The sequence below is a fragment of the Rosa chinensis genome, chromosome 2 (genome assembly GCF_002994745.2).
Source record: "Rosa chinensis cultivar Old Blush chromosome 2, RchiOBHm-V2, whole genome shotgun sequence".
NCBI lineage: Eukaryota > Viridiplantae > Streptophyta > Magnoliopsida > Rosales > Rosaceae > Rosa > Rosa chinensis.
This window is the reverse complement of record NC_037089.1, coordinates 68,586,297-68,611,564: the sequence shown is the minus strand read 5'-3', so window position 1 is coordinate 68,611,564 and position 25,268 is coordinate 68,586,297. Positions and strand designations below refer to the sequence as shown.

Here is a 25,268-nt window from a genome sequence, read left to right as displayed (position 1 = left end):
ATTAGTCCAAATCCAACACCAGGTAAATGCTAAACTGTGAAAAACAACCAGAGAAACTTACACATGGCTATGCAAAGACAAAAAAGATAGAGAACATAGCAGCAGCATATGGAACCTAATAGATTAAAACATATAACTTTAATTTCACAATAAGGAGGCTTGAGATTGCCAGAAAAGTTGCAAGTAGGTACCCAAAAATCACCATTAGGTTAGCAAAAACCAATGCCTTTAAAATTAGCCCAGTTACACTTCTCCAAGTCTAAATGTTGCTCTTCACTTACCAATAGTGAAGTATGAAGGCCAACATCAGCCAAATTGCTGAAAAAACTGAACAATTGCAGCTTGCAAAAATGTCGGGCTACAAATCAAGTGCTAGAAAATTATTAAATTTCATGGATTTGGAAATTGGGATTGGCTACTTTTCTGGGTTCTACATAAATAAAAAATTGAAAAGAAAAAAAAAACATAAAAGTGAAGAACTAAACTCGTGCCTGCAGCCACTCAAACGCAGCTAAGGGAACTAGTTCTTCAATCCATCGGAGGATAAAGTTAGGGTTTATTTTGGCTAGTATTGAGATTCGTAGCGAACCCCTGAATCACCTATCAACCATTGGCCAAATTTTCAATTGGAGATGTTAGCAACCCTAGAATTGATTCGATCAAGAGACCAAATAAAAGGAATAAGAAGATAGATGAGTTACCTGAAGACCAGAGGAGTGGTAATGGAAAGAGGTTCTTTGCGTGTGTCTGCTCGATGATGAGAGGAAGAGAACGAGAGAGGAAATAGATCTGGGATCTGGTTTCTTATCGTTTTTCTTCTTTTTAATTCTCCCTCGTACTCGCATCTTATTACTTCAAATAAGCGACGGCTGGTCCTCTGATTTGCAAAGACATAAGTACATGCGACGGTTTGTATAAACCAGTCGCAATTGATATAAGCCCAAACAACGGTATTGCAAAGCCGTCGCATCACATTCATTTATTTGCAACGATAGTAATTGTAGTCGACAAAAGAGGACCATTAGCTACGGAAAATCTGCGCCGTGGCCCTTAGCCGAAGTCATTGCAATTTTTTTTTTGTAGTGTAGGTATTTATAAAATTTCCTACAATTCACTGTTCCAACGGGTATATTTTTTTCCCTCAATTTTCTGGTTATTTTTTTGGAACAAAAAGTAAATAATAACCCTTCAATTAATAAGAGCCGTTGATAAGTTTTTTTCCCTCAAATCTGAGCCATCAGATTGAAAATGGATCTATTGAGTAAAAAAAAAAGGGCACATCGAACCGTCCATATTTAAACCTGATCAATCAGGACCATACATTTCATTACCGTTGGGGGTTCCAACGGTCAGCAGGGACAGAACAGAGGGCGGGCCCCACATCTGCAGACTAAAAAGCAGCTCACCTTCTCTCTCCAGTGTCGTGGCGCACGTGCTTCTTCCTCCCTTCAGCTGGCGCGCGCGTCTGCTTTACTTCCTCTTCTCAGCCTGTTGGTTCATCCTTTGGGCTAAGACAGCAAGTGGGCTAGCCCCCATCTATAGTGACCGAGTCCTCGTCTTGGAAAAGTACTCTCAAATATGAGACTTCAAATGGTCCCAAGTCTTGTATTTATAAGACCAAATCCACCAAAAAACCATGGTTGGAGATGCAAAGTCTTATAATTGGCCAAAATCAAGTTTGGCACCCAATGGTTCGAGTTGCCCTAACATAAATTTAAATTGTTGTTTTATTTGTATTTTTTCCATGTTTAAGGATTTAAATTGTATAATACATTGCGACATTTACTTCTTTTTTTTTAATCAAAAGAGATCAACCCGATTTTATAATTCAGCAAGCAGTACCAAACGACACACCCCAATGGAGTCGACAGTAAAGAGTCGTCCTTTAGGACTTACAAAGAACCTATTATAAAGAATTAGAGACTCCGCAATCCAGAGTACACCCACCTTTTAGGAAATTCACGCACCATTATTCTAACAAAATCTAGATGCGTAGAAGCTATTTAAATAAATGTTTCAACCGAGCACTAGATTTTGCGACCCATACAAAAATTAAATATTGCTAGTAGAATAAAGAACAACCCAAAAGACCATAAAAGCCTTTCGGGCCTGAATCAGCTTAAGGATGCCAAGGACCCAAGACTAAGAGGCCCACTCATTCTAGGCTCTAGGGTTTACCGCAATCCTAGGAAGGAAATTGCGGCGGCACATCCCGCCACCGCAGCTACCATCACCGCCACCTCTGCAAAGAACAAGCTCTCCGTCGTTAACACCCACGCACCAAGCATGCCCGCCGAAAATAGTCGATCCCTCCTCTTGCCATCCCAACCGGCCCCAAAGCTGTCTTCATCGTTCAGACAAGGATAAATCACCTGCAAACCAGTAGGCCAGTGAGCGCCATCCCAGCCTGAAACCAAGAACTCACAGCCGCCACCACTCTGACCAACACCATTGGCCATGGATCTTAAAGCTCCTAGCTCCCAAACCCAAACTACTCCAAGCCTCGATCTCGAGTCAATCTCCCAGAGAGAAACCAAGTTCCCATCGAGCCCCCTCCAAACCAACCCTAAATTGGTTTCAGAAACACTAGTACGACCATCACATGTGATAATCGCAATGAAAAGAAAAGGGCCACAACCTATTAGCAAGGGGTGTTGTCGAGGAAACCTGCCGTTACCACCAAGAAGCAGACGAGAGAAAGATGGAATAACCCCCCTTTGTCGTCAAAGATGCAAGACCGCCATCAGCCGGAGCTAGCCGTCGTTGAGATATCTCTCTTTCGAGAGTTAGAGAGGAGAGCATATTTTTATTCACAACTTTTGTTATCCTCAAGCATGCATGGAAATTGCGACATTTACTTTGTTTCTCTTATGTTTTCATTGCATATCATCATTAAAAATAGAGATTTTTGAATAAAAGTCCAATTTCATTCGGTCATAATGGATGCAGTCCATAGGTAATTTTATTTTTAAGATAGAAACAAATTTTGTCATTATATTTTCATGTCCATTTTGCCCCTTCAGATAAAGATAGAGACAAATTAATTATTTTAAAGCATTTATTTTATTTCTTTATTCAATTTGAATTTTGAACCCATGATGAACCTGCAATGATTCAAAATATAATTAGTATTATAAAATTAGCAAATAGAGATGGGAAATCAACCTAATTGGAAGGTACAAAAAAAAAAGAGTTCATCAAAACATTCTAGCTAAAAGATACGTATAACTTAAGTAAGAGGTATAAATTTACTGATTTCTTCTATTGTAGGTATATCATACCTAAGTAAAAGATATACGTTTACGGATTAATGTTCTTTGATTACTATAATCAAGACATGTGCCTAAGTAAAAGAAATAAATTTACATATTAGATTTCTTCTATTGTAGGTATACCATAAGTAAGAGATACGTACCTAAGTAAAATATATATGTTTATGGATTAATGTTCTTTGATTACTATAATTGAGATATGTACCTAAGTAAAAGATATAAATTTATAGATTAGTTTTCGTATGTTATAGATATAAATAATCAAAACTATCTATATATGAGATATATTGAAATGCTGAATTTTTGAGCTCTTAATATATCTATCACAAGAATTGCGTAATGTTTACCTTAGAATAAGGTTACAATAGTGGTTTGTCAACCTACAATATATATGTATGTATGTGTGTGAAAAAAAAAATGAAGAAGAAGAATAGCTACCATCCATGGATGAAAGAAAAAGAAAATCGAAAAACAAAAGGATCACAGTCGTATAGGGTCGACTAGAAAATACCTTGACCATTGAAAGCCACGTTCATGAAAAACTTGACTTTACATATAAGAGCCATAACTATAGAAGCTTTGATATTGAAGAAGAAAAACATTATCAATTTCCTAACTTATAGAAGACATCTTTTAAATTAGAATAATTTTACGAATAATTCTCATTAAATATGGTATTCAACGTCATATCGATCAATTCCATAATTTTATGTCGGATCAATAAGAATAATTTAAGAAATTTATATATGATATTAAGTTACTAATTAGATTGCTAATTTTAATCCCATTAAAATTCTGAAAATTATTTCATGCACCGACGGTGCAGATTCTTGCATTTTGTGTGTGAAGACATACAATAAGGGCATTTTAGTAATGTAAAAAAGAAAAATTAATGAGGATTGAGCAAGAATCTGATGTGGAAGCTGAGTCATAAAGTAGACCACAATCAACAAGAAAAATTAATACGGACTACAATCAATATAGAATCTAGCTTTTGAACTTTAATCAAATTAACTCTTAAAAATATGTTAATTTTTTTAAAAAAAAATCAACGTTGTTCATACTAAACGAAATTCTCTCGAACTAATACTACGTTAATTATGAACATCGTTTGCCAATTTTGGTATAAAAAAGTAAATAATAGTATTAGTACAAGCTTTCGATTTAACAGTAGATCGATGTGAGCCTCCATATCCTAAAAAGAAAAAATAAATTAATTTTAAGAATGAGGTGGGGGACTCGGGGGATCAGAAGAGATAGTAGATGGTTTTGACTTATTGGATAGTGAGCCTTCTAAAGTAAATGAACAGTGAAATATCACTATATGGGGGTTTGCAAGCTCATGATGGTGACCGTTGATTTCTATAACCCTATTTCTTAAAGAGGCATCTATCCTCCATCCACGAGACCCCACCCGAAACCTCTTTGAGCATCATGCATCCGATCCATCATGCATGCCATCCATGTACGTAATGTATATGGGGCCATGCACCTGCTACATACATAGGATATAAAATATATATATATATTCATGTGATGATGGCGACAGGCGCTCCACTACGAGCTGAAAGTAGGGCCCAGTTACCAGAAACACCTGTCCCGGGGATAAGGACATGGTTCTACTTATTATAAATTGAAAAGAAAAAAAGGAGGACGGTAAATATATTAATTTCACTGTTCGGTTGCCCTTTATCTGGTGCAAAAGGAAGAAGCTACAACTCGGTTGTTGGCGTTTAATGGTGTGTAGAGGACATCACTAACAAGTAACAACAGGACAACACTAATATAGTATCTTACCAAGATATATATATAGTCACTCAAAGCAGTTATTATCTATATATATATATATATACACGTAGTAAAAGTAAATAATATGAAGAGAATATCGTGTGCTATCTTCTACCATAGAAGGAATATTTACTACTATAGTAATTCATCAGATTAAATAAGATAATAAAAAGAAATACATTATCTCCATAAAATAAGGACAAGTTTCCCTCATAAATAGGAGAAGGAAACATACTTAACAAATTGGTTAAAAGTTAAAACTGTGTTTTTCTGAAATTTTTATATATAAACCAAAAAAAAAAAAAAAAACCAATTGGCAACGTTAACGGATATAACAAATAAGGAGGTCATATATAGCACAACTCAAACACCAGTACGTATAATTCGAAGGTGACCAGGATTTTAGACTCGAAGCATGTGTGCAAGTCCTACGCTTAAGGGGAGTCGCCAAGCTCCTTAAGCTAACGGAATGTTACTTCTTGTGAGGCTTAAAGGTTTGAGCCGCTTAAGACCCGCACCGTGCTTCACCTTAATTATGTTCGCTTCTTGGAGGGCTGCTAATTGAATGCTTGTGGAAATCCCCAGCTCTCCAACAAGGGAGGATAAAACAAGCACCAATTCAAAGTCAAGGGAACCCGCAAGCTAGGAGGAGGGGAAGTTTGCCCATGTTGATCGAGCTGGCCTTGAAGTAAATTAGTTTGTGAAAATATTGATGCAGCACAGAGAACCGAAACAGATTCAAGTCCAACCGATTGTCCAGTCTAGGGTAGCACACTAGCACCAACCTTTCAGGCCATAACAAGTTAACCGAAAAAAAACTACAATTATAGAAGAGTAACCATGAACGTGTGTGTGTGTGTATCAAAAACTGAGCTCCTCCAAGAGAAGAAACAGAGAGACCTCGTTACCTTATACGTGTTTCCATACGCCTAAGTCCTAACTGTCCTAGCTACTAATCTTGCAGACAACAGACCCCTCACATGCAAGTTCATTCCAACCGGCCATACACCTCCGCCATGAAAGACGCTTACGGGTCACGACAGAGGTTGCCCCTACAGATCCATCCTCAACGTACTACTATGTTAACATGCATGTCTACATAAATATTTCATTTTATTTAAGTTGAATGAGGAAGTATTCAAAGACATACTGTCATAATTTCAAAAACTGGGATGGATTTTTCATAAACCAACCAAGCTTGTTCATACAGTACGTGATTTAAGGTCAGTATTCTTGTATGAACCTAGGGATAATTAACTTGTTTGAACGACTAACCGGCAGGTATACGTAATGTTTCAAAGGAGCTATTACGTACATCTCATAATATTGGATTTGCAGGCGGCCTATTCTTCTTCAATCAGATCAGACTGAGAGCATCCGCGAATTGAAGTGGGTTATAACTGTTTTCTCTTTCTCATAAAAACCTATAAATTAGGGCTAGTTTTTCCCGCCTTTTTCTTTTATTGAATAGTTTTCGTAAGCAGCTTTTTAGCTTTCTATTTATGTCCTGACGCACGTGCTGCGGTGTCCGGCCATTGAAGTACGTGCACCACTGTTAAAGCATGTTTGCTGCTAACTATATATTTAAGCTTTCTTGTAAAAAAAAAAACTATATATTTAAGATTTGAGCCCTTGACTATGTCACTACCGATTTCTAAATTATTCTCACCCAAAATAATAAACAACAAGATAATTATGAATTAATTAGGTGAATTATTAGATGAAAGTTTAACCTAACGCTAACCATGATCTATGCATACAGGCGTGTCAATTTTATAGATTATTTTAGTCTTCCATAAGCTCATATAGAAGGGAATTAGGTATAAAGAGTATGGAAGATATATCGAGTACGTTTCTTTGCTTTCATGTTGTAAAATAGTCCCCAATAGAATCGTCTTCTCATTTGTATCCCATATGGGCGTCATTTTAAGAAACTAATTGTTTTAGCAGGTAGCCAAGTATATCTATATGCTTAACACCAGGTTAGAGGACTTGATCAAACTGAGGGGTTCCATAGCTAGTTCACTAATAACTTTGGCTCATGCAAGCATATACAACCAGTAAGATGCTGCGCTTGCATATGAGTAAATGGGGATCAAAAAGTAAAATGAAAAAAAAGACAAATAATCATAAATTGAGCACAATATTGTAAGGTTGTTATTTTCATTCATTACGAAATTTCTAACTTTTGCACAGAAGTTGCTAGGCTTGTTGAGTAGGGATAGCCGGCTAGGGCAAAACTTTGGTGGAAGACATCAACATTCTCTTTTGGTTCTCATTTGTGGAGACATCAAGAGTTCTATGACGAACATTCGCTTTATAAGGTTCCTGCCAAGTGCAAATTGTCAGGTGAAGAGCAAATATTATCAAAGAAAAAAATTATTAATTCTGACTTGATGACCACTCATGTTGTAACTTGGTGGTCATTCTTAAGTTACTTGATAGTCACTCTTAAGTTACTTGGTGATCACTCACAAACTTTCTTGATATTACATCATGAAGGTACTAGCTAGTGAATATTACAAAGTGACCCCTAAATAATTATGTGGCCAACCACACAATAATAGTATTTAGAACACTCCCCCTTAGATGTCCACCAATTAATTTTGGTGTTAGACGCGCATATTGTTGCCTCATTAAAACCTTATCAGGTAACAAAAACCATATGGGAAAAAATAACCCTGATCGAAGGAAAAAGAGTACAACGCGCATATGTCCTATTGAGAATGATTTTGGTTGCTCCCCCTGACTAGAATCTCCCCCTGATCACAGCATGTATTCTCTGGCAACTTGGAAAGTCGCAACATTCCGATGCCTTTCACTAACTTCTGAAAGGTACATTTTGGTAGAGATTTGGTGAAGAGATCAGCCAAGTTGACATCTGATCGAATTTTTCTAACTTCAACTTCTTGATGCTTTTGAAGCTCATGAGTGTAGAAGAACTTTGGTGCAATGTGTTTTGTTCTATCTCGTTTGATGAAACCTCCTTGAATTTGAGCTATACAAGTTGCATTATCTTCGTGTAAGATTGTAGGATTGTCTGTTACTGATGATAGACTGCATGTGCTTCAAATATGGCAAATCATTGATCTCAACCAAACGCATTCTCGGCTAGCTTCGTGAAGTGCAAGAATTTCTGAGTGATTAGAAGAAGTAGCCACTAGTGATTGTTTCGTCGATCGCCATGAAATTGTCGTATCTCCACAAGTAAAAACGTAACCTGTTTGAGAACAATCTTTGTGTGGATCAGAGAGAAATCCAACATCTGCATATCCAACAATACTCAGACTATTGGTGGATTTACATGTATAAAATAAACCCATGTTCGTTGTACCACGAAGGTAGTGCAAAATATGCTTTACACAATTCCAATGGTGCAATGTTGGAGCAGAGCTGTATCTTGCCAATAAATTGACTGCAGATGCAATATTTGGTCTAGTGCACTGTGCCAAATAAAGCAGGGCATCTAGCACTGAGATATGGTACTTCTGGACCAAGGATAATTTCACCTTCTTGTCTTGGACGAAATTGATCTTTCTCAACGTCAAGACATCGAACGACCATTAGGGTGCTTAGTGGATAGGCTTTGTCCATGCCAAATCTTTTCAAAACTTTTTCAGCATAAGCTAATTGATGGACAAGAATCCCACTAGCAAAATGCTCGATCTGCAGGCTGAGGCAAAATTTTGTTTTCCCGAGGTCTTTCATTTCAAATTCTTTCTTCAAATATATATTATGCAGTCTTTGTGAGCTCTTCAGGGCTCCCAATTAAATTCATGTCATACACATAGACTGCCACTATTGCGAAACAAGATTTTGATTTCTTGATAAACACGCAAGGACATATAGGATCGTTAACATATCCCTCCTTAATCAAGTACTCACTGAGACGGTTATACCACATTCGTCAGGATTATTTCAATCCATAAAATGACCGTCTTAATTTAATTGAGTACATGTTGCGTGATTTTGCGGTTGCTTCAGGCAACTTAAGTCATTCTGGGACTTTCATGTATATATCGGTATCTAACTCCCCCATATAGATATGCGGTGACAACATCCATAAGTCTCATATTAAGTTTCTCTGAATCTACTAAACTTATTAGATATCGGAATATAATAACATCCATAACAGGGGAATAAGTTTCATCATAATCAATCTCAGGCTTTTGTGAAAAACCTTGTGCAATAAGGTGTGCTTTATATCTTGCAATCTCATTTTTCTCATTGTACTTTCTCGTAAATACTCATTTGTAACCGACAGGGTTCACATTAGGTGGTGTTTGGACTAGGTCCAAAAACACTGCACTTTTTCAGAGAATCTAGTTCTGCTTGGATTACTTCTTTCCATTTGAGCCAATCATATCTCTGTCTACATTTATCGACAGAGCGAGGTTCAAAGTCATTGCTTTTTACTATCTCAGTAGCTACTGCGAATGAAAATACATCGTCGATGATCGTTTCTCTTCGATCCCACAATTCATTGGTGTACACATAATTTATGGAAATTTCCTTATTATCAGGTACTTGAGCCTCTTCACGGTCTTGTGTCTCATCATGGACACTTTACTCTTCTGTAATTACAGAATCATGAATTGTGGATCAGACATCAACGTTTCGCCTAACAACATTTTCAAAAGCTATGTCATTATGATTCAGATGTGCCTTTGATCTCCTTTTTCTAGGAACTGAATCTTTTGAACCTACATGTCTGCCATGCTTCAGGTGTGCAACAGATGGCTCATTGGCCGCCACACTATTTTGTCTAGTTAGGACATCAATCCTCGCAGGTGCATTAGCCACTGGGATGTGTGATCTTGTCACTTTTGCTATATCAGTAAATGCATCAGGCATTGTATTAGCAACATTTTAAAGATGGGGGATCCTTTGCACTTCATTTTCACTGTGTGCGGTGCGAGCATCAAAATGAGACATAGTGGGTACATCCCACGATAATTCACGACGTTCTTCAGGAATAGTCTTTATTCCCCCTAACAGCGAGAATAATGTCTCATCAAAGGGACAATATGCAAATCGTGCAGTAAAGATATCACCTGTCAGAGGTTCCAGATATCTAATGATAGATGGTGAATCGAAACCAATATAGATTTCCAATCTCCGTTGAGGGTCCATTTTAGTACATTGTGGCGGTGCAATAGGCACATATACAGCACAACCAAAGATTCTTAGATGGGAGATATTGAGTTGATTCCCAAAAACAAGCTGTAATGAGGAATATTGGTGGTTGGCTATATGGCTCAACTGAATTAATGATGTCGTATACAAAATGGCATGTCCCCGTGCAGAAGTTGGCAACTTTGTTCTCATTAGTAAAGTGCGCGTGATTATCTACAGGCGCTTAATAAGAGCTTCTTCTAAGCCATTTTGTGTATGAACATAAGAGACTGGATGCTCAACCTTAATTCCCAAAGACATGCAATAATCAGCAAATGCTTGAGATGTAAATTCACCAGCATTAACTAATCGAATTGATTTGATAGAATAATCTGAGAATTGTGCTAGTAATTTAATTATCTGAGCAAGAAGCTTGGTAAATGCCATATTACGTGTTGACAAGAGACAAACATGTGACCATCTTGTAGAATCATCAATCAAGACCATAAAATACCGAAATGGTCCACAAGATGGTTGTATAGGTCCACAAATGTTCCCTTAAATTCTTTGTAAAAATGATGGGGAATTAATATCAATCTTTCCAAAACATGGCTTAGTGATCAGCTTTCCTTATGAGCATGCTTTACAAGGATTATTGCTTGGCAAAATAATATTCTTATTCAACAATGGGTGTTCATTGGAATTTGAGAGGATCCTATGCATTATGGTGGATCCGGGGTGACCCAATGGTCATACCAAAGCATAAATATATGTTGATCAGTGAACTTCTGGTTCACGACATGGTATGGCTCAATTGACTTAATGTTTGTATAATACAAACCAGATGAGATGGCAACCAATCTTTCCAATATACGCCTCTGGTTGTAAGTATTGGAAGTAATGCAAAGATATTCCACGACTCATTTGTGGTTTCTATGTGGTACGCATTTAAGCGTATATCTTTAAAACTCAACAGATTCCTTCTAAATCTGGAGGAGTATACTAATGCCTCTTGAATGGATAATTTAGTACAACTTAGCAACTAAATATGACCTCTTCCGGAGCCTTCAATTAGGTCCGAATTAGGTCTGCAGGACCTGAAATGGTTGTCACTTTTGCTCTTATCAAACTTAAATTGGAGAAATATTTTCGATCTCGAAGGATCGTGTGCGTGGTTGCATTGTCTGCAAGACATATATCTTCTCCATCTTTCTTGAGTTGAGAGCATCCATTTTTCATATCCATGCTTGAATATGAATAAACCATGTATATACTCCAAGCTTCAGGTTCGAGACTTTATTATTAGAACTTCTTGGTTCTAAATTTTGGTGGTTTGAACTTCGGGTCAAACACTTAGTACTCGAAACTTTGGGTTCGAGACAAACCAACTAGGAACTTCGTGTTCTAAATTTTGGTGGTTTGAACTCAGGGTTCAAACTCTTAGCACTCGAAACTTCAGGTTCGAGATAGACCAATTAGAAACTTCCGGTTCCTTATAATGAATAAGGATATAAATAATTTAATGTAGCATAAACAAACACAAGGATGTTAATAAGTCAAGACGATAAAGAATGTGTACTTACCTCATTGATATGTGTGTCTAGCAAGATGCCTAGAATAACTTGAATATTGATGCCCACTCGCACAATAAATGTTGTAGATGTAATTGAATTTCAAATTGTGCATATCCTCGTGGTTGACATAATAAATATTGGAGAATACCATATGAACAAAGAACAAGCAAGTTAAACTCTAGATCAAGAGTATTTAGGGCTGTAAGTAGGCTCGATACAGCTCGTGTTCGACTCGTATTTGGCTCGATTTTAGCTCGTTCGGCTCGTGCTCGTAAGATAAATGAGCCGAGCTTGAGCTCAATATTAAGCTCGACAAAAAAACGAGCCGAGCTTGAGCAAGGATATATTCGGCTCGTGTAGCTCGTGAGTAGCTCGTATTTTCCATGAGTAGCTCGAGCTTGTTAAAACTCGGCTCGTTTGTTAAAGCACGACTAATGAATATTTATACTATAAAAATATAATTTTTCTAATTTCAATTCTTCAATTATTTTTATTATATTCATTTTCAATTGGAAGAGAATATGAAAATTTAAATAAAACTTATTATAATAAATAACAATACTTTTGCATCAATTAAATCAAACCATTGCAACCACTATAAAAAGAAAAAAATTGAGATCTTATTTAATTACTTTAAGTGCAATTTTGAGTTGGATTCATCATTTTGAGTTTATTCTAGACAATAAAAGGTATTTGTATGATGGTTAGGCATCAAATTTGGATTATTATTTTAAATTTTCTTTCTATCTTTTTTATTTTTTAAATTTAAAGTCAAATGAGCCAAGCCGAGCCTATTCAAGCTCGAGCTCGTCCAATAAATCAAGCCGAGCCGAGCCTAGCTCGGGCCTAAGAAAAATATTCAAGCCGAGCCGAGCTTGAACATGAAAAAGAAAATTCAAGCTTTAGCCCGGCTCGAGCTCGATAAAAAACAAATGAGCCGAACATGATCACTTTAGTATTCGCTCCGACTCGGCTCATTTACACCCCTAAGAGTATTACCCGGAACGAAGGTGCACCATATGACTCTTGAAACTCCGGGAGCTTATACGACAGACTATCGTGCTAATAACGTTATAAAATGAGATAACTTGTTTGTTAGAAAGTAAAGAGTATGAAGAGAGAAGAATAGATGGGGGGGGGGGGATTAAGTGGTGTGTTTATTTCATTCTTCACTAGCCCCTTTATATAGGGTTGAATGACTTGATGACCACTCATTTTGTAACTTGGTGGTCAATCTTAATTAAGTTACTTGGTGATCACTCACAAACTTTCTTGATATTACATCATGAAGGTACTAGCTAGTGAATATTACAAAGTGATCCCTAAATAATTATGTGGACAGCCACACAATAATAGTATTTACAACAGTTTACAATGTTCTTATATTATCAATCTCAATCAATAATTAAATATTTGTTATTACAAATACATGATCTGAATTGGCACAATACACATAACATTTTACAAAGTATGGCATTACAACTATAAAGTTTTTAGTAGATTATTTTACAAGTCTTAAGATCATGATAATTATTATGTTGTTGATAATTATTTTTAGGATAGGTGGAGTTACCTCTATTTTTTTTTACTTCAAAATTATATAGTTGGTCTTCTTAATTTTTATAGCCACTTGGTTTGGTAATTACCAAATTGATTGAATACCAACCGATGTATCAGGTTTGGTAAACTGATTTTTTGGTAACCGAGACCGATAAAACCGTAATAAAAAAATTATCGAAAAAGTTGGTTTGATTTTGGTAAATACGAGTCTGATGATTATCTAAATATTAGCTTTATATACTCTCGTGAAAGTATTCTAATACACACACACACACACACACACACACACACACACACTATGGTTTATAATACACATACATGTATAATAAGAAATAAACATAAAACTTTTCATAATTGTATAAACATTACTACATATACTACATTAACAGTACATGTATTTTAACTAAGCTAGTCAAAGATCGTTAAATAACCTAGTTTTATTGAAAATGGCTAAAACTTAATGTCATATATACAAAAGAACGCTATAATTAGTAGATGAATGCAAAGTTTATGACTATAAAATTCAAAAGCCTAGTTTTGTTCATTCTAATTTATATTACAAAGAATTAGTTGTCCTAAAGTTGGTAACACTAAAAACTGAAATACTGAATTTAGTAGATAATTTTTGTTGGTGATTGGTACCTCAATTTTGAAACCGAAAGCTTTGGTTTTGAAGTTGGTTATATCTATAACTGATTTGAACCGACCGAGTGACAACCCCAATTATATTCTAGCTAGTTTATCTTGCTAGGTGTTCATGTTCAAGTCACGCTAGATTTGTGTATGTTTAGTTATTTACTATGTTCATGCAACAGTTCGAGATGTCATTCAAAACAATCATACTTGTTCTTAATTAATTATATATTTAAAAAAAATATGTACTCTTAAAAACTTTTTAAAGTCTTATAATTCATAATTACAGCTCCTTCTCTAGGTTGATACTGGTTATATATATATATATATATATATATATATATATATATATATATGTTATCTTTAATTTTCCCACAATTGTTTGCTTACAGTTTTTCTCTATCACAATAGATAGTTATCACCATGCATTAACCAGCGCTCCCTCGTGAATATCTGGGAACTATTAACTCATGTGTTGAAAACTCATTGCGTACATGTGACTACATGATCGAAGAATTGATAGATCTAATAGTCACAGATTCCCTTGTTTTCCTCTATCTTCCAGCTTCACCTTTCGAAAACATATATAATGCAGGCCTGTTCATCAAGTTTCAACAAAAGAAAGAAAAGTGGAAGATGGAGTTTAATTAGTATACAGGATCGAGTACTGTTGATATATCGAGGGCTTGCTTGGGAAACCCTTCGACGACTATGACGTAAAGCCTGTTGACAGTCGTGTGCACCAAATCACGTGAATCATTACCATGCTCACACCAAATCCAACCTAATTATGAAGATCTAACTTCCTTTTGACGAGCTTTGATACTGAAGTATATATGTGGACGGACAAATGATTACTTGCTGGCGAGGGTTAAGTTCATGCTTACATAGTCCTTGACATATGAGGTAAAAATCTTATAGTATTGTTTACCTGAACAAACATGTTATCATTTTGCTCAATGAGTTCATCTAATTTATCCGGTCAAAATCTATGCTTCAATCTTACAATCAATCAATAATACTCCAAGTTAAAATCTTATTTGTTATTTTAAAAGATTTAAATATTCTATTCTCCAATACGTACTTTATGTTTGTGCTCGAGCAATAATGATGATACGCATATCTACGAAAGAAGAAGAATATTGTCCTTCGAAGGACGTTTTGATCATTCTCACACTTAAAGTATCTCTTCCCTCTCAACCTTTTCTCAATAGTGACAACCAATTAATCTCTCATACTTAACATTTACTGAAAGTTCTCTCTAAGACCTTTTTAACCTTTAAACTCTAAATCATTCCACACAAGAAACTCTCTAAATGGTGTCTCTATCATATGACATAAAATACACTCCATTGATGGTCTTTCTTAACCTCTCTAAATCCAGCTCCACGGCACATTCGTGATGAGCCTCAGAGCCTCTTCATTTCAATTCTTTAAACGAGAATCTTTAAATTTTTTCTATAATTGTTTCCAACTCTTATAAATTATAACATACGAAACATTGATTTCTTTAAAAGCTTATTTATGAGCTCACAATTAATATAAATCTAATCTCAGAAACTTTATTTTCTTATAAAAGTTTTTAAAAATATTTATTAGTAGTTAGTTGAGTTATACAGATCCTAAATTGAAACCCAACAAAAAACACATAAAGTTGTTTTGAGAAAATGCTTTGAATCCATTCTTTTCATCTAGTGAAAGCTATATTATTAAGATACGTAGGAATGATTCAAAACCAGACATGTTGGAGAGTCTACCATAAAATGGAGAAACTGTTTACGTTTTAGTACGTGATAATATTCAATGAACCAATTAACTATATTCTAAACGATAAAACATAAATTGAGAATCCACAACACAAGACGAAAACAGTCCAGACAAAATTGAATGGATGTATATACGAGGAGCATACGGTTAATGGGTCCATCGAATATGAATGAAGAGCATATGGTTAGTTGGTTTTAAGGGAACATAAAAGCTTGGAAAACAAGAAAACTGTCCAAACTCTTTGTGAGATACATTAGGGCGTTCGTGGAAATTAAAGTTTTTTGCAATCCCTTTCAAGGTTGAATGGGTTTGGTTACTGTAATCAAAATGGAGAGATTGAACAAACGTACAGTAGTTGAAAATTCCAAGGAATCGAAATGAATTTACAAAGTAGTACTGATTAAAGGACCCCAATCCAACTTGCACGTAAGTGGAAAAAGCAAGCTAAGGCTACGTACCCAAAGAGTTTAGACTATGCACAGAAACCCAGATCCTTGTCTCCTCTGTTGTCCCTTTCCCCCCATTTCAGTCCTAATATTTTTGATTTTCAGAGAACAGATCGACTAGTCCAAAGTCCAACCAACAATCTTTGCATAATTTGCATAACCAAAACAAAGTAACAAGGGTAAACCCCACAAAACTAATATTTGCTGGATCATCTGTCTGCTTTTAATAATGAATCTGTTGTAGCTGGGTAGCTGCAGACTTGAAGTTAAAAGCGCGCAGCAGTACTATCTATGTATGCATATAGTTACTGCATGCAGCAGCAGATACCAGACATTTATTTATGTACTTCATCGTCAGCTAGCAGTAACTACGCAAAGTAATTAATGAGCAGTTTTTCACCTTTCGGTTTCTGTAATAGCACCTGCAGTACCCATACACGGTCAATTTTCCGTTTACCTTCATTCTCATATACATCAAAAACCGATCATCTCTCTCTCTCATATAGATTGATGAGGGAGGCACTTAGTAAGCTAGAGCTAGATGAGATGAAAGGAGAGCGTATGTATACACAACAGAAGCTAGTTAACTCATTGCTAGAAAGATATATATGATTCTAAGAATGATCTTAGATGTCTTTATACTAATTATAGCCCACGTTGAGGTACGTTCAGTGCCATGATTACTTGGCTACAGCTATAGGGTTCATTTAGGTGCATCTCTATTTCGATTTAAAACCTGTTCTAAACTACAAAAGCAATTAGATGAGATTCCCATTACTTCTGGGGTACTGAGAAATCTTACTTGCTAATGCATGCGAGAGTCATATAGACGTAGACCGGACAGGGTTAGACACACACACAAACGCATGTATCTTTCTTTTAGCACATTAACAAAAAAAATGCATCCAGATTTGATCTAATTAACCATCGTGTTTTTGGTCCTTTGTATAGTGTAACTATATTTCATCCATGGATTTTAATGGACTAGATCTTATATAATTAAGTCAATTCTTGAGGGAATAGTTAAATTTTTGAACTATCATATATGCCCTCACATAGTATTTATATTAATAAATAAATTATTTCTATATGAGAATAAGATAGTCAATTGACTATATCATATTTCAAAATATTGCATTACCTCCCATGAAAAAAGGAAAAACTTTCTCAAAATCAAGAGAGGAACTGCTGTAACTTTTTTTAATTTAAAAAGATAAAAATAAAAGTCAATTGACATGTGCGGAGCACATGATAAGGGGCTAGTATATACTAATGTCGAGAACGATTTTAGCATATTGTGGGTGCATGCATGCATCGAATTCAACGTGTCTTGCACATTATACTTTTTAGTTTAAATTCAAATAAAATAACAATCGATAAACTGATAAATAGTTAAACAAAATACAAAATCCTAAGTAACAGGTTAATAAATTAAAGCTTTATAATGACACCGATAACTAAGATGATGTCATGTAACATGAAGTATTAATACATCAGGTACACTGTACAATTTTTTGTATATATATCTAAAATATGTATATATATAGAGTCTATAACTAATTGTGTTCTCATTGAAAAATATTTGTTAGTTATCTCGTGTCTATGATCTGACAATATATAATCAAAGTTTATCTGATCAAATTACTAATCAAGAGATCACACAGTTGATGTACTAATAGTAGTACGTAAGCCACAATCATAAAATGGTCACAGCATTTTATGAAATCAAATGCGTGTTGTTCTACCCATTTTAGGAAATATTCATTTTCTTTCGCATCTCGAAAAGATATAAAGTTATAATGTGCTTGGGTTTCGAAAGTACCATTGCGGTATTTGCCCCATAAAAATTAAGATTGTTTTTATTACACAAAAACTAGTTGTTTGGGAATTGAACACAAATAAGTGAAAGATTTTTGTCACTAAACCAAATTAGTTATGACCAATTCTTGCAATGTTATTCTTATGTGAAAATGCAAAAATAAAAATAAAAATGGAGACTTGTCATTTCGATCACTTGTAACAAAAATAATAAGAGATAATTTCTTCTTCCCAATCACAAAGGAATCAACTAAAGTAGAATATGTTGATTTCATTTTTGAAAACAGTCTACATGCATGATACATGTGACACTAGTATTTCAGACATAGTTGGTATTTATTCTTGGGCAAATTTAGTTATAATAATGGGTTGATATCCTATCTATTCAAAGACGTCAATTCCTTTTGCTCTCTAATCTTGGGCAAGTTCTTCATTCTCTGCGCAAAACGGCAAATTAAAGACTTTTCGGGTTGGCGGTGAATATGAACAAAAGCGTCGTTATGTATATAATTTCAGATAAGATAGCCCCCACAAGAGAATTGTTGATCAGCCAGATAGGACTCCAAATCAAAAGTAGAAGCAACAGCACAAAACGAAAACAAAAGCCCAAGACGAAAACAAAAGCCCGAGGCTGCCACATTTGGCAGGTCAGCTTCAACCTCGACCTCTTTCAGTCGTTTTGTATCGAATGTGAGACGCACTGATTTCTGGGTCTGACTGATAAACCGATTTGCGGCATGACTTCTATAAATCCAGATTCCAAACGCATCGTGAAAGGTAAATTTCGCCTCTTTCTTGCTTTGTTGGTGTTTCTATCATCACCTTGCCTCGATATCATTTCACCATTATATACTGTTTCTGTTTTCTATTCATGAAGCATAGTGCATTTTGTAGTTGCTGTTACTATAGTTAACTATGAGTATAAGCCTAGTTTCGCCAAAACCTTGAGAACCCAGAAAGAAGTTTAGGGGATATGGTTCTGGGAATGAAGCTGTTAGCTTTAGGATTGTCTGCACACAGAAATTTCAGCACAAAAATTGGTTACAAAAGCAAGAAGTGGCCCCAGGATAGATACAAGACCAGATACAAACCCAAAAAGGGAGAAGTTGAGAACACAAAAACCAAAATTCAATGGACTGATGAACAAAAACAAGTCACATCTGCCATTTCTAAAGGAAAATCTGTGTTCATTACCGGTTCAGCGGGCACTGGAAAAACAATTTTGGTTCACCATATTATCAAATTGTTGAAAAAGCAGCATGGAGCCTCTAAGGTTTTTGTCACAGCGCCTACGGGCGTTGCAGCTTGTGCCATTGGGGGGCAGACTCTTCACTCTTTCGCGGGTATTGGGTATCCCATGGCTGATAGAGAGACCTTGCTGCATAGGATTGTCCTAAATAACAAGGCTTACAACAGGTGGTTGAAAGTTAAGGCATTGGTTATGGATGAGATTAGCATGGTGGATACTGAGTTTTTCGAGAGTCTTGAATACATTGCCAGAAAAATACGAGAAGTCAATAAAAGTTGGGGTGGGATTCAGATTGTTGTGGGTGGGGATTTCTTTCAGTTACCTCCCATTAAACCCCAGCAGAATTCAGGGGGAAAAGAATATGCATTTGAAGCCGATTGTTGGAATTCTAGCTTTGACTTGCAGGTTAATCTGACAAAGGTGTTTCGCCAATCAGACCCTCAGCTTATCAAGTTACTTCATGGAATAAGAAGAGGAGAGAGTGATCCTGAAGACTTAAAGTTTCTTGAACAAGCTTGCTCAGAGGCTGAACCAGATCCTTCTGTGGTACAACTCTATCCAAGGATTGAAGATGTGAATAGAGTGAATGCAAGTAGATTAGAAAGCTTGGGCAATGAACTTTTTGTCTATACAGCTGTTGATAGTGGTGAGGAGTCTAGGAAACCACAGCTTGAACAGGGAATAGCCCCCAAGAAAGTTACTTTGTGTAAATATGCGAGGGTGATGCTGGTCAAGAATTTGAATACTTGGCGTGGCCTGGTGAATGGTGCGACTGGTACAGTTCAGGGATTTTATGTGCCCAAAAATAAGGATATAACAGGCATATGCCATGCTGCTCTACCGATAGTCAAGTTTGATTTGGGGCCAGAACTGTTGATTGAACCAGAAACATGGGTTGTGACAGAGGGAGATAAGGTTGTTGCTGAACGGAAGCAGGTGCCTCTCATATTGGCATGGGCTTCAAGCATTCACAAGTGTCAGGGCATGACTCTTGACCGTCTTCACACTGATCTCTCTAAAGCTTTCGAGAATGGAATGGTTTATGTAGCTCTTTCCCGTGTGAGAAGCTTGGAAGGCCTGTATTTATCTGGTTTCGATCGCTGGAAGATTATGGTGCACCCTAAGGTATTGCAGTTCTATAAAGGTTTTAGTGGTGAACTGGGTCAGGAGGGCAAGGATGATAATGATAGCCAGAGACAAGATAGCATGAGCCGCAGTGGTAATGGCACTCAGAGACAGGATAGTACTAGCTGCAGTGGTAATGGCAGCCAGAGACAAAGTAGCACTAGGCGCAGTGGTAATGGCAACCAGAAAGATGATGGCAGCAAATACGTGCTGGTTCACATGAAATGAACAGGAGGAACGAATACCATTTCTCTCTTCCTGATTTGTTGACCTTCATATCAGAAAAAGATTGAAGTGTGAAAGATAGTTACCATTTCTCTCTTCCTGGTTTCCTGACCTTCATACCAGAAAAATACTGAACCGGAAAGATAGTTTGCAGTGCAGGAGTGGAAATAGATCCTTTTCTTTGAATAGGCTGAACTGGCTGAGATCCTATAACAGAGCATTTTATTAGGGAATCTTCTGAGTTTTTGACAAATATTGGTTGCCATTATCTCCATTTTGTTTAAATTCCATTGATTATAGTGGAACAAATATGACTTTGTTCCCATTTCTGCCAATGAAGAGATTTCCTTTTTTGCTTCAATTTAAGAATGTACATCATTCCTACACTCCAATACATCTGCTTACAATGTTTGTTCAATGCTTGTCCCTAAAATGTCACCAACTTATTGATTTTATACAGGGAGAACACAAATGTATCACCTAATTTTTGCTGACCATGCTATGTCAAAGAACATATTACACCACATGAAACCCTAGTGTGATGAAGTTTGTAGTTTGAACACCTCTATAGTGTTAAGCTTAAGTTTTCTTCACTTGCAGATTTCTTCAACCGCTCAGCTGCTTTTTCAACCTACAAAAGCATGATGAAGATCATGTTTTCACTATATACTCAAAATCTCAGATAGGTACGCAGCTTTTCATAAATTAAACTTTAGGTTACCTGAGCATTCCAATTTGTTCTGGCAGTGAGCACAACTAGAGCTACCGTCTGTAAGAAAACTCCAATAATCATCCCCCACCAAATACCCTGAAAAAGATAAGAGATGCATCATGTTCTGCCATCACAATCACAAAGCAATAACTTAACTGAGGAAAATGGTGAGAAATTCAACTTACTGCTACTCCTATTTTAAGTTTGAAGCCAAGAACACACCCAATTGGAAGACCAATGAAATAGTAACAAAACAAGTTAACATAAGCCACAACACCTTGCCATCCACTTCCAATTGCCACACCTGAATTTGCACACACCCAGAATTAGGATTGATAGCATTAGTGTTCTCGGACTTGGTTTATTCATATTATAAATGAATACCTGAGAGTATAGGTTGAATGCCATTCAAGAAAATAGAGATGGCGAGCAGGGGAGTTAAATCAGACACTGCCTTGATAACCTCGGAATCACTTGCAAATAGCTTGCTTAACTGAACTCGGAGGATCAATACAATCACACTGAAGATTACGCTAATTAGGACGCTGGTCACGTTCACTACAAAAACTGAAAATCTGGCCACCTTTGGATGACCGGCCCCGAGTTCATTACCGACTCGAACACTGCATGAGCCAAGTTTCAATCATCATCGAAAAATTTCCCAAACTTGTTTGCCAAGGAATAATTGATTACTCTTTAGATTAGTCAAAAACCTGGCAGCTGCACTTAGGCCTAACATAAATGTCATGTCCCAGTTCAAGTAATTCATGCTGCAATTGTATTACATCAGCACATGTAAAGTTGGATAACAATTTCATATTATAATAGAGTTTTAAGTTAAGATAGATTGTCCAAACAAAAGGCATACCAAATAGAAATGGAGTCTAGGTAGGTTGTAGGGTTGGGGAGGAGCCCTGACAGCAGCACTAGCCCTTGGCTGTACCATATCTCCAAACTACATCAACGCATGATCTGATCAGCCCCAACAGTTATTTGAAAGAAACGAAGGGGAGTAGAAGGAGTTTAGATTTTAGACCTACCACAACATGAAAGCAGAGGCTACAGTGAACTTAAAATAAGGCCAAATTCCCCTGAAGGCTTTGTTAGAGAAGCCAGTCCAAGTTTCCTTGCACTTGGGGCTCAGAACAATGTAAACCCCAGATGCAATTACAAGCAACCACCAAGAGAAGCTGAGAGTAAGAGCAGCTCCCAATAGCCCAAAATTGACAACATCAACTACCAACCAAGTGAGCAGAGTGTGAAGAAGGAAAACTGCGACAGACATGAATGCCAAAGGGTTCACTATGTTTTGCGCTTGAAGGAACCTTTGCTGGGGACAGTTTATGGCAAATGCATAGAGTTGAGGGAGTAAACCCCTGGAAAAGATTTGGCCCTTCTCTGCTATCATATGTGATTGTCCAACGGCTATGAGCATTGGTTCTGACCACCAATACAGAGGTGTAAGGAGGATTGCCGCTCCCAAGTGTAAAATGAATGCTCTTTGGCATATGATCCCCATTGCTCCCAAGTGTTTGGCTCCATATGCTTGTCCGCATACTGTTTGCACCGCACTTGCCATCCCCAACTTCAGATTCAAAGCAAGAAATCAAGAGTTCAACATTAGTGCTTAGACCAGATATAATGAATAATCTTTTATTGTCGCATCACACTGTGAATGTGGACCATACTCAAGTAGAATCTATTGTCACAGATCCATAGTCGGACAACATAACATGTCAAGTGCTGGACTTGTGTAAGTAGAGGAATTATTAGGTACATACCATGATGCCATAAGCGAGGCCTTGAATTCCCACACAAGCAATGGAGGCTCCAGCAAGCTCCAATGGACTCAAATGGCCACAAAACGCGAGAGTGACAAAGCTGAGCATGTAATTGGCTATAGAGATAATGATTGATGAAGCTGACAAACTCCATAGGAGCCTTGACTCCCATGCAACAAGCCTAGGCCAGCATTTGAATGCCACTCCTCTTTGCTCCAGAAACTCTTCAACTGCTGTGGATGATGACAAGTCAGGACTCGGAATCTTATTCTGGCTCTCCATTTTCTCTGAGGTTGAGGCTTGAATATCTGACCTGAATCTGAAACTCTTAATCTCTTCTTCTCAGTCTCTCTTTCTGTGTTTTTATCAGGATAAGAATTATGTGACTACAGTGGATAGTTGATTACACTAAAACCCTGACTTCAAGTCAAATTTCCTAGGAAAAAAAGGAAATTTTAAAATGTATATAATCGTTTTCGTATTGATTTCAGTAGATTTTGAAATAACTGATGTTTGGTTAAACACTAATATTCACAAAAAAGTAATATCTGCTTCTTACTTCAGTGTTTCAACAAAAGTGCTACGAAGATAATCACTTCATAAGGGATGAGTTCATGGATAATATACTTCTTTATAGGTCAACATCTGTTAAAGACATACAGAATCATACTTCTTCTTTTCTTGAAATGATATCAGCTAGAATACATGAAACAAAAATGAGCTCTGTATTGCTTTAGTATAATGATGGATATATTACGGAATAGCAAACACGAAACTAACCTTATCTGCATTTCCATTGTAAGTCATTGCACATCTAGCTAGCAGAGAGATACAACAAACCTTACACGGTGGCGCCGGCATCATATGTCCATTATTAGCATATATGAGCTCTTTTTAGTGTACGATGTTTAAGAGATATGAATACAGGTGTAGAGTAGAAAGAGAGAAAAAAGGCGTGGCAGATGAAACAGAAGGATAATGATGGTGTCTATTATATAGGAGATGAGGAAGAAGACCCAAAACTAAAAGGGTTAACTAGTTCGGCATCAATATCCACAAGAAATAAAAAAAACAAAAACAAAAACAAAATCCCAAAACTCAAATCTATGCAAGCGGCAGAATATAGTGTAGAAAAACATTTTGAGTATATATTTTGACGCTTGGCAGATGTTGAAGACGCCGCCGGACACCTCTTCCTTGTTAATAGTTATACTATGTCAACCCTAGCTTGCGACAAACATTCTAACCACAACCGAGCTAATCATAGCTATGTCTTGCTCTCTAGTAGGAGATACGTCTCTATATCCAACATCATAGGATCCCGTAAAGGAATCATGCATTTGCATTAGTTTATAGGTAAAAATCAAGGATATATTCAGTTCAGGCCGGAATCAATGTCCAAGTTCGTATTATGACAAGAACTTACAAGGGACGACTTACACTGTGTCAACCCTTGCTTGCATCACAAACATTCTAACCGCGAAGAACGAGCTAATTATATCTAAGTCCTGCTCTCTAGTAGGAGGCTCGTCCCTATATCCAACGTCATAGGAGTCCTTAAATTAAGGAAACATTTGCATTAGTTTTTAGATAAAAATTAAGGATTCAGTTGAGGAATCAATGTCCAGCCGGTTCGTACTACGACAAATTAGTATTAGGGACGACTTAGTAAGGGATCTCTCTAGTTCAGCAGTCAAATTGCATAGCTTCTTCGCTCTATGACGAGTTGGGTTGCAAGTCTGCCACTACGTTTCGGTTGCCTTTTAGATGGATGGCTAAATAACAGACCGGCCAATTTGCCTACGATGGACAATTTTCATAGAATACTGACTTCGTGAAAGGTAGACACACGAGACTACAAATCTCGTGCTCATGTTGCCCTAGAATGTGCGTAAGGAAATACAATACTAACACAATGGGCATCCGAATGCGAGCGCTGTTGCAAAAGGTAAGTTGATGGAATAGCCCCTTTACTTCAAGGATTTGATTATCAAATTCCTGTACGTTTAGGAATGGGGCAAATGGGCTGGAAAAATATTTTTTTTCCATTTAGAAGTATATATAGCGCAAAAACTAGACATATAACCATAGTTATATGTGGGATATTCTCATATTTGTTCGCAAAAGAAAGAAAAGTTGGAAAAGAATGTGTTTTAATGGAAATTAGTTACACGAGCGGTTTCTAGAAGAATAAAATATATAT

The 25,268-nt window shown here is 36.6% G+C and overlaps 2 protein-coding genes across 2 annotated transcripts; one reads left to right on the top strand and one right to left on the bottom strand.

Annotated features, from left to right (window-relative positions):
• Nucleotides 1-19,330: 19,330 nt before the first annotated feature.
• On the top strand, nucleotides 19,331-20,575 carry LOC121051327 (ATP-dependent DNA helicase PIF1-like). The gene has a single exon (XM_040513557.1). The coding sequence runs from the start codon at nucleotides 19,331-19,333 to the stop codon at nucleotides 20,573-20,575; it is 1,245 nt and encodes a 414-aa protein (XP_040369491.1).
• Nucleotides 20,576-21,176: 601 nt separating this feature from the next.
• On the bottom strand, nucleotides 21,177-23,347 carry LOC112183445 (protein DETOXIFICATION 41-like). Its single transcript, XM_040513556.1, has 7 exons — nucleotides 23,066-23,347; nucleotides 22,325-22,869; nucleotides 22,153-22,239; nucleotides 21,998-22,054; nucleotides 21,669-21,907; nucleotides 21,470-21,588; nucleotides 21,177-21,380 (listed from the first exon to the last, which is right to left on the bottom strand). Exons 1-7 carry the CDS (start codon nucleotides 23,345-23,347, stop codon nucleotides 21,285-21,287), a joined length of 1,425 nt encoding a protein of 474 aa, XP_040369490.1. The 3' UTR covers nucleotides 21,177-21,284.
• Nucleotides 23,348-25,268: the final 1,921 nt, after the last annotated feature.

Bases quoted from the DNA above. Each gene is read 5' to 3' on its own strand.
- LOC121051327 (XM_040513557.1), top strand. From the start codon at position 19,331: ATGGCTGATAGAGAGACCTTGCTGCATAGGATTGTCCTAAATAACAAG.
- LOC112183445 (XM_040513556.1), bottom strand. From the start codon at position 23,347: ATGGAGAGCCAGAATAAGATTCCGAGTCCTGACTTGTCATCATCCACA. The intron at 22,870-23,065 runs GTATGTACCTAA...TTGAATCTGAAG, and splicing joins GCCTCGCTTATGGCATCATG to TTGGGGATGGCAAGTGCGGT. The intron at 21,589-21,668 runs GTATTCATTTAT...GTGCAAATTCAG, and splicing joins CATTCAACCTATACTCTCAG to GTGTGGCAATTGGAAGTGGA.